Source organism: Lathamus discolor, chromosome Z (assembly GCF_037157495.1).
Source record: "Lathamus discolor isolate bLatDis1 chromosome Z, bLatDis1.hap1, whole genome shotgun sequence".
In the NCBI taxonomy this organism is placed as follows: Eukaryota; Metazoa; Chordata; class Aves; order Psittaciformes; family Psittacidae; genus Lathamus; species Lathamus discolor.
This window is the reverse complement of record NC_088909.1, coordinates 77,380,626-77,390,922: the sequence shown is the minus strand read 5'-3', so window position 1 is coordinate 77,390,922 and position 10,297 is coordinate 77,380,626. Positions and strand designations below refer to the sequence as shown.

At 36.9% G+C, this 10,297-nt stretch overlaps 1 protein-coding gene across 2 annotated transcripts in view; it reads right to left on the bottom strand.

Annotated features, from left to right (window-relative positions):
• Positions 1-417: 417 nt before the first annotated feature.
• TTC39B (tetratricopeptide repeat domain 39B) overlaps positions 418-10,297 on the bottom strand; it is a 63,671-nt gene continuing 53,791 nt past the window's right edge. For both annotated transcript variants that reach the window (XM_065661391.1, XM_065661392.1), the window contains exons 14-19: positions 9,313-9,404; positions 8,901-9,021; positions 6,515-6,626; positions 3,160-3,277; positions 2,304-2,420; positions 418-1,322 (exon numbers count right to left, since the gene is read on the bottom strand). In XM_065661391.1, coding sequence (XP_065517463.1) covers positions 1,226-1,322; positions 2,304-2,420; positions 3,160-3,277; positions 6,515-6,626; positions 8,901-9,021; positions 9,313-9,404 — 657 coding nt within the window. In that variant the 3' untranslated portion in view covers positions 418-1,225. The remainder of the gene's footprint in view (positions 1,323-2,303; positions 2,421-3,159; positions 3,278-6,514; positions 6,627-8,900; positions 9,022-9,312; positions 9,405-10,297) is intronic.

Below are 10,297 nucleotides of genomic sequence, written 5' to 3'. Positions count from 1 at the left end.
TGAGAAGAAAAACAGATGCACATTATTATGAGTTATTCCCATTACTGGGAAAATAAATAAATAATGACAATTTCCATTTATTTTGGTTGGAATCTAAGAACAGAGAATACCAACAAGGGTGTGTGTGTGCGTGCGCGTGTGTGTGGCTTAAAATACTAAAAGCCTGTTTTAAAAAGGAAAAAAGAACAATCCCTTCTTCAGATCCATGACAGCGGAGACAGAAAGCAACCCGTTTTCAGTTGCACCAATAATTACTTGGGATAGGCACCAGGAAAAATTTCCCAGCCTTTTTCCATTGGAAAAGACATCCTGTGTAAGTTACAAAGTGTCTCTCAGTGACAGATTTGGGTTGTGGGTTTTTTTGGGTGGCTGGGTGTTTTTTTCTTTGTTTGGAGGGGTTGTTTGTTTTGGAGTTGGTTTTTTTTGTTGTTTGGTTTTGGCTTTGTTTTATTTTTTTGGTTAGGTTTGGTTTTCTGTTTTGGGGTGGTGTTTTGGGGTTGGGGTTTTTTGTGTTTTTTGTTGGTTTTTTTTTTTTTTTAACAGGTTTAACAAATATGTCAGGAATGACATAAACCTGTTGATTCTGCAAGAGCTGCAGCCCTGCTTTTCTCTAACTGAAAAATACCACATAACAACTTATTCTGAGTGACCTTTAGCCCTGCTTAACTTTATCTGACAGTGTAAAAATGCCACACTTGAGACAGGTTAATTCTGTTCCGAGAATGACACAAAGTCAAAGATGATTAATTTTTTGCGCTGGAAAACAAATTTCAGAATCTGGTATGCCAAATGTGGGTAAGGTTATCTGCAGGCATTGCATTTTTGTTCCAGAGGCAAAAAGGTCTCAAGTATACTGCAGAAAATCAAACCTTTAAAAAATGCAGAAGTTATCACCAGTTCCACTGCATAACCAGCATCTGTTTTCTTATAAAAAAATAAAACGTTTGCATTAAACTTTATTGCACCATCATTTTTTTTAAATATTCCCCATTCAAGTCAAAAATTTAATTATTTTTATAAAACAAAATATAAGGTCTTTTTTAAAGTAGCAAGTAGATATAGTATATGCACTATACAGAAAAAAAAGAACAGTCTAAAGGAATGACATACATCAAATCAGACATGACAGAAAACAACCATTAGGTTGCTTCCTTTCAATGATTAAAAAAAAGATTGCAAAAAGATTGTGTAGGCTATTGTCTGCATGAAAAGCATCCCTCCTCATTCAAGGTGTTGAAGCAGATGACACATTCATGCTGTCAAGTGCTGCATGAATTCTGAAGTGCAACCTGGACTCCATAGAGTATTCTTTGTAGTTATTTCTGAAAAACATAACGTTAGTTTAAGAAAAACATTTTTGGTGTGCACTGTTCCTACTTTATGTATGCAGTGAAGTAACAAAGTTGACAGCCTTCATTCCTTCAACAGGAAACAGGTCAGTACAAACATTTAAAGCTACATTCACAAACTGAGCAGCAAATGATGCCAGTACTAACAATTAAATGCCCTGATACACTGAATCCATCTCTTTCACTTATTTTGGATCTTTCAACAGCCCTCCCAATTACTCAAGTTTGCTGTGAAAAAAACCCTAGAGACTACAGAGAAGAAAGACTGTTGGCTGAAAGTTTATGTTCAGTGTCAAAACACAGTTCAGCCAGTGTAATAAAACACAGGGAAATCACATTATACAATCCAAACAAACAAACAGAAAGGCAAGAAACCTACTGTTTTTCTAAAAAAGGTTTTAGGAGATTGTTTCTAATGCACAGTCACAACATCCTTACATGATTGGGATACTTCTCTGCATACACAAGGGGCGAATTCTACCCCATACTTCAAACTACAGATGAAGCTCAATATTTAGCTCTCTATTTCTATTCTGTGACAGGATGCAAAAGGAGAAAGGGAGGTGATCAGAAGTGTACTGGCTTTTAACCTACTCCCAGTAACACCTTCAGTGCAGCGCATGTAAGCCCCACAGCTGCTCTCTGGGACAGAGGTGGTATAGATCCTTTCTCTGGACCTTCCAGCTCCATCACATGCAGGCAGCAGAGCCTCAGCATCTCTGAAGCCTAAATGAAAAGGAGACATCTTCCCTTCTGACTGTGTCTTGATTGATACTGTCTACACCACTGTGTCTGAAAGACAACTTTTTTCAGTCAAGAACACAGATTTATAATTAACGGTATTTTGCAAAGAGGCTGGCAGGAAGAGAAAACACATGCCTTCATTAATGAAGTTACACAGTTATTCTATATGTACAAGCAAATAAAAAAACCCACCAAAACACAACCACTTACTTTGCAGTTTCTATGTATCTTATTGCTTTTTCTCTCTCATCCTGTTGTTTGTACAGAAGACCCAACTCATACAGGGTGAACGGCACCAAGTAGCTATCATATTTTATTTGCTTCTCACTACAAAATCAGAAAAAATACAGAAGTGGCTAATTACAGATTTTCCTCAAGTGAACAGTTAACTTTTAAATGCAATCACTGCCTGTGAAAGCACACGGCCAGAGAATATACTGTGGAACCTTTTTTACTGGTTATGTTTGTGCACATTAATTATACCTGTAAAAAGTAGATATAAAATCCTGCCAACATGAGCAAAACTCATTCTTTCCTACTTCCTTGCAAGCTACCTTGAACAAAGTTCTAAGACTGGGACCCTACTCTGTGACTTACAGTTCAAAAAACCCAACCATCCAAAAAGATAACTTGAGATAAAAACAGTGTTCATTAGGCTAGGCAATATAATACGAATACTTCTTTCCCACACACAGAACTGAGATCCCCTTACCCTAGCTTGCCTGAACAGATCAGCAGAGAAATAAGACAATTCAACTTTTCCTCAATACAAGAAATTCTCAGAATCACTATGCCTGAAAGGCACCTCTGGAGATCAGCTAGTCTAATCTCCAAGAGAGAGAGAAAGCTACAGAAAGTTAAATAGACTAACACATCTATAGAAAAAATACTAGCAAAGTTTTGTGGTTCTCCAGCTACTTTCAGAGGTAGTTTAACTCCAGCTCCTTAACAGGATGTTGAAGTTTAATTCCAAAAATTCTAATACGATGGCTTCTACAGAAGCATTGGAAATTTCACCCAAAGCTAAAAAATATGAAGGTTTAAAGTCTGTTTATGTTTTTTTTACCTTTGAATTACTTTATTGAAACACAATTCAGCTTGCATGAGTCTTCCCAAGTATTTCAGGCAGAGGCCCTTTAGTAACTGTACCATGCACACATCATCCATGTAGTATTCACTGTGATCTGCAAGTAAAAGCAAGATACATCAAACAATTTGAAGATATCATAAAAAGGAAAATCAGATTTCCAGTACGGAATGCATATTCAGAATCAGGACCTTGCTTCTCAGATTTTATATTTCAAAACATACATAACCTTCAGGCATAATTTTACACACTGTCTACTAAAAGAAGTGTGCGTAACATCTGTATCTCTCTTGAAAGACAAAGGCTAAGAAGAAACAAGAAGAAAATGAAACATCCAGATATTCTCCAGTCTTCTCTATCTGGAAGTCAGGACAAAGCAGGCAAAAGCTGGTATCAGTTAAAGATTTCTGTACTTGTAATCACCTAAAATAGGAAGCAAAACCTACAGTGAGGCTGAAAGCTCGCAAGTACACATTAGTCCTGCAGAACTTTTTGGAAGCATGATTTTGCAGTTCAAATTCAAGAAACTGTGTTTATTAGTATTCCCATCATCTCTGATGATTAAGAGGCTTCAGCATTGGTGTCTGACATTTGGAAATTCAAGAAAGTTTAATGTTCAATAGCGCTAAAAATATCACATGAAAGAGCTTTTGTGAAGCAATTGAGAAATACAACCTTAACGAGTGTTGTCCTTTTTTGCTTCTTTCGTTTATAGCACTTGCTGGGTGCAGAGAAGGAAAAGGAAGGAAAGAAAACACATATGGATAGACAGATGGCAGCACATACATTAACAATTCAGGAAGCAAAACACTCTCCCTTCAGATCATGTTGTTTACAACTAATTACCAGCTCTCTAAGGTCACATTAATTTTTTTCATAATAGTCTGATAAAAAAAATCCTACACAAACAGTTCTAAAAAACATGAAAGCCTAAAGCATCTTAGGATTCAGCAAAGTGCTTTGCCATTACATTCAGGCTTACTTCTGTCTGTGATTAAAACCAGAAAGTCTCTATGACAGTAATTGACAGACTTTTCGTGATAGGTAGAAGCGCAGCGGGTATTTTGCATTCCCTCTAGCCTGTTTTGCTAGGCTAAGGTACTGGATCCATGTAATGTCTCCTAAAGGACTCATTCATTCAAATTACTGGGGCAAGCACTGATGTCAGTAAAAGCTTACCAGCCTCCAACAATTTTAGCTAGTATCTCCCTGGTATTTCCCACAGGAAGAAAAGTTATTATGCAGAAACACTGACAATAAATGACAGTAAATGCACAGGCCTATTTAATATAGACAACCTTCCAACAAATGTGGGAGAACCATGATCCTGCAGTCTCTATACCAGAGGAAATATTGTTATCAGGATTTCAAAACACACAAGAAATTACTTTTCCTTGAAGTAACAAATTCCTTTTCTGCATCTTGGAGATGACAACTGTGGAAAAATAAGATTCCCAGAAATCCTGAGGAAAAAAAAAATTATGTTTCTTTCATCTATTCCTGCTACCATTTCTGGTTTCAGCTCTATACAACATTAAAACCACTATAAATTCATGATAGATTCCTTGCTGTGACCATTCACTTGAAGCAATCCCTAAATGACCTTTGTGTATAATTAACGCACTTTTTCAGTGCACCTTAGCAGTCCTTTAACGCTACTTAGTACTGATAACGGCTGTCTCTTAAAATAATACTGTATCATTGCCACATCCTGCTAATAGTTTTAATCACTTTTTTTTTTGGTTCCAATTCAGCAGCAATTCTGGTAATCAGACTCTTTATCTTGTCTGAGTCCACAGCTTTAAAAGCAAATCAGGTTCACAGGTACAAAGTCCAGAACAAAACCACATTCAGCTGCAGTTACTACTAAAAAAGATAAGAGAAAGCATAAAAAAACCCTCAAATATGCTTCCAAATTACATCCTGTTTGCAACATGCATATTTCCATGAGAAAAAAACATACTGGTTTTATTTCTGCTCCGTTTATTTTGGTACCTTGTGCACCTCTGCTGAAGGATTTGACAGGAAATTTACTTCACTGAGACAACTCATTAGCAGTTCTAGTATAAGCCTCTGCATGACTCAGCACCAGATTCCCAATGGCTTCTGCCAGAACCCTCCATGAGGAACGTATGGGAACATCACTTCATTTGCAGATGTCTTGCATATCACTTGCATCACAGTACATTAGTAGACAGAAGCAAACATTTTGGCTTAAATATGACCAAAAAAAAAAAAAAAGAAAAACACTAGCGATTTAAGAGGCACACTACTGATTCTGCAGAAATGTGAAGAAGCATAAAAAAACCGGACCCTATTCAGTCTTGGCCTTGCAAGCTGCTACTCCATTTAGTTTATTATAACTTCCAGATTTTACCGCTATGCATTTCTTATATGTCGTTGCGTAACTTCTGATGAATCACTTCAGTTTACATGTAAGAAATAATTAGATGTATTTTTACATTTCATTATTAACATTTTAATCGTGGCAAAATTAACTGCTGCTGAACTGGTGATAACTGTGATTAAAATCCAGGTTCAACAGAAATAATTTTTAGTGAATTACCATTAAAAAAAATTATATACAAAAAAGATACTATCTGTTCATTCTAGAACTCTGAAGTCTACAGAGACATTTGCATGACAGATGACGGCACCCACCTGACAAAGCCAGATATTTCTGCAGCAAACCTGTTGTAGTACAGGAACTCAAGTTTCTCTTGGAATAAATTATGGAACTGTTTCTCTAAACATTACCCTGAGTATTTATGCTTCAAATACATCAAGATCTAAAACCATGATCAAAATTTGTTAAAAATGTTGTATTTTACAATTAGCAAGTATGTTTTATTTTGCCAGAGAGTACAAAAAAAACCCAGCAAAACCAAACAACAAATCACAGACTTATGCATAGTACTTCATTACTTCTTTTACACTTACATCGTATTCTGCCCACTATGTGCCCTCTGTAGTAAAGTATGGTGTAAATTGGTTTAAAAATAAGTATTTTTCAGATATGTAAAAAATCAGTAGATTATACCCCAAGAATGCTTCAGAGACTAAAATGTCTTACTAAGAATCAGCTACGTTCTGTAACTAATGACCTCACATCCTCAAGTTTTCTATATTCTTCTGAAGCATCAATCAAGCCAAGATTACGAACATATAGAAGAACTACCTCTAACTTTCATGTGGCTCCAAAGTTTCCATACTCAGACTTTACAGCACATTGCCTAAGTCAACACTTGCATCACAGAACATTAGCACACAGAAGCAAAGAAAAACATCAACATTTCTTACCAGCTTATTAATTCCACCTTAACTGATCACTTACTAGTTTCATTTTCTAGTGCAGCTTCTTCTTTTTCAATTGTTACCAGTAAGTTTTCAGTGAGGTCTGCTCTTTTGCCCACAATTGCAAAGCCATTCCAGACATACATCATCTCCTGAGGAAAAAAGAAAAAGCCGTGGAATGGCATAAATATTTAATTATAATAAATATTTAACTAAAGAGTATCCCCTTGGAAGGCTGCTGTGAAATATTCTGAGTACATACAAACACTGCCTACAGAAACTTGGTATAAACAAAATTAAAGGTTTCAAAGCCAAAACACTCTTTGCTCACTGTTAAGAAGCCCATTAATGTAAGTATCTGTGAGGTCAAACAACACAATGAGTACAGGACATTCCGTCAGTTACACGACCACATTTGCCTTAATAATCATTTAATTAAAGCTGCATAAGAGTATCTATGGATAGGGAAAGCAAAACGATATTCAATGTGCATGGCAAACTTAACCTGGGTTTCCAAGCTTTGAATGCTTTAACACCTTTCTAGTGGATTCTATCATGTATTTTCATATATTTCTAAACATGAAACTGAACAGATTTTTATCATGTGATAGTTTGCCATCACCTACATTACACATCAGCAGATCTGGGTATTCTATGCTCAACCTGTGGCCTCTGCCTCATGAACTAAAGAGGCAGCTGAAAATAATTATCTTCTACAAGATTTTAGATAAATTTGTGTGTACATTTGTGGATGTGTGCAGGTATATACAGTATACATATATATGTGCATGTATATACATACAGACATATATATATATACACACACTGTATATACACAACACCCAAACACACTCGTGCATCTGTTTATATACAGATGTTATAACCCATAGGCTGCTACTTTCCATTTGGAGCAACACTGGAAACAGATAAAACTTTCCAGATAAAAACCTGGTTCCAGTACATCTAGCACACATTCACAATATAATTTATACAAAATTTGTTCTTTTAAAGAAATCTCAACAAATCCTGGCACAAGTGCATCAGTACAATAGTAACCAATATGTTTATTTCAAGGCATTAAATATTATAATACTGTAACACATAAAAAGAATGAGAGAATACACATACCACCACCACTCCATTTTGATCAGAAGAACAGAAAGTGCTCAAGTACTCCTTATCTTTCTAATGAGTTTGAAGGACAAGGACTGAAATCCTGCCAAACTGAAGTGGCAGGTGTGGTGCAGTCAACATGCTGGAGGTATGGGATGCCATCCAGAAGGACCTTGAAACGCCTGAGAGATGGGCCAATGCCAACCTCATTAAGTTCCACAAGGACAAGCGCAACGTCCTGTATCTGGGTCAGGGCAATCCCAAGCACAACCATAGGTTGGGCGGAGAATGGTTTGAGAGCAGCCCTAAGAAGGACTTGGGGGTGCTGGCTGATGACATGCTCAACATGAGCTGGCTTCAGTGTGCGCTCACAGCCCAGAAAGCCAATGGTATCCTGGGCTGCATCAAAAGGAGCGTGACCAGCAGGTCAAAGGAGGTGATCCTGCCCCTCTACTCTGCTCTCGTGAAACCCCATTTGGAATACTGTGTGCAGTTCTGGTGTCCTCAGCATAAACAGGACATGGAACTGTTGGAACAAGTCCAGAGGAGGGCCACGAGGATGATCAGGGGACTGGAGCACCTCCCGTATGAAGTCAGGCTGAGAAAATTGGGGCTGCTCAGCCTGTAGAAGAGAAGGCTGCGTGGAGACCTCATAGCAGCCTTCCAGTATCTGAAGGGAGCCTACAAGGATGATGGAGAGGGACTCTTCATTAGGGACTGTAGTGATAGGACAAGGGGAAATGGGTTCAAACTTAAACAGAGATTTATGTTAAATATAGGTAAGAAGTTCTTTACTGTAAAAGTGATGAGACACCGGAAGAGTTTGCTAATGGAAGTTGTAAATGCACCACCCCTGGAAGTGTTCAAGGCCTAGTGCTTTCAGCAACCTAGTATAGTGCTAGGTGTCCCTCTCCATTGCAGGTGAGTTAGAACTGGATGGTCTCACAGTCCTTTTCAACCCTGACCATTCTATGATTCTATTCAAGATGAACACATACGCTATAAGCCTGCACAGGTTTTTAGCTTAAAGGTAACTTTCAGCTTCATGTGACAAGAGCAGTCATTCTCTGTATGTTTGAACTTTCATGTGAATAATATGGCTCTGGTTTTTGGATCGCTAGCAGTTGATAGCATGACCCAGCCCCTAGTACATTTCACAAAAATGCCATTGCACATCTACAGCAATTCTTAAGAACAGTAATAAAGAAAATGCAAGAACATAGTACCTGATAATATTATTCCTTCCCCATATAATGAATTACACTTATTTCTTTTTTGTTTGAAAAGGACAAAAAGAAAGCAAGAATAAATACCAAGGCAGGCAGTATCAGCTTCACTGGTTGAGAACCTGCATAGCGTCGAGCTTTTCTCACTGCAAACTTCTCAGTTGGGATAGATTTTCCTGAAATTCTCTGTTTTAGACCCTCCACTTGTCTACAAGAAGGTAAAATGGGAAACAGAAGTTGCTTTACATAATTTTTATTTCATCTTATTTCACTAAGATTTGCAAATGTAAAACATACTAAATTGTTTCACACCACTTAAACTGCAGTTGTTTGCTGGTAAAAAACAGAATTTTAAGTATTTTGATGCTCAAATCAAAGAGAAAAATGGAAAGTTGATGGTTATAACAACAAAGTAAGTCACACAAGACAAAGATACTCTAGTCAAAAACTACTATACAGGGGAAAAAACTGCACATCTAGTTGATTTAGAAATGATTACCTGAATAAAGATACAATGTCCTCACCAGTCCTTTTCAAATCATCCTCTGGAAGCATACACAGAATTGCTGCCTTCTGGAACACATATATCGCCTATTTTTGAAAAGAAATAGCAACATATTACCACTTCTGATTTGCTGTGTTCAATCAATACACAAATCGGACTCAAATTTTGGACTCAGTACAGAAATTAAGGACTCAAATCTCTCACCCCACTTGCTTCAGTGAAGTGTTTCCAGTAATTCTCAGGCAGGTGGAACTACAGCAGTCTAGCATTTTCTTTCTCATTTAACTTATGCTAATTTTCCCCCCAAGATATTTATAAATATTCTAAGAAAGTTAGAATGCTGAAAGTGTTTCCTGCAAAGAACAGGACAATTTATTAAACAAATCATTGACAAAGAGATGAGGTTAAATGACATAACTATTCCAAAGTCCATTACTGTTATATATGATCTGTTATGTGTAAAGACATGCCTGAAAAAACTGAAAATATCTGAGTACTGATTCGTACTGATGAGTACTGAGTACTGTAAGCTCAGTAACTGGACTTTGCAGAGAAAAAAAAGAAACATCAATAATTCTACTCAAGGCATTTGCACTTCACATTGAATATACTCTTCTCTTCTTGTTTTGTTAAGAATTGGATGTATCCCCTTTTCCACTAAGCATAATAAACCAGTAATCTAAAAAGGAACAGACAAAAATGATGTATGAAAAATTATTTGCAACTGCATTTGATTTATCCTTTGAGAAACATTTTTACAAGGAAAAGTTAGATACCCCAACTTTTCCTATGAGACACCATCTCCAGCAGCCTTGTCATTTCATGTCACATGAAAGGTATCTGTTTATAATTAACTAACAAACACAGTTTCTTCAGCCAAGTTTTATTAGTATTAGAAATTGAGATACAAGTTCACAGCTTTCCTCTCCCTCTTCTTTCTCCTAACCCTGATGAGCTACTCTGTTTTTAGAGCGCTGAA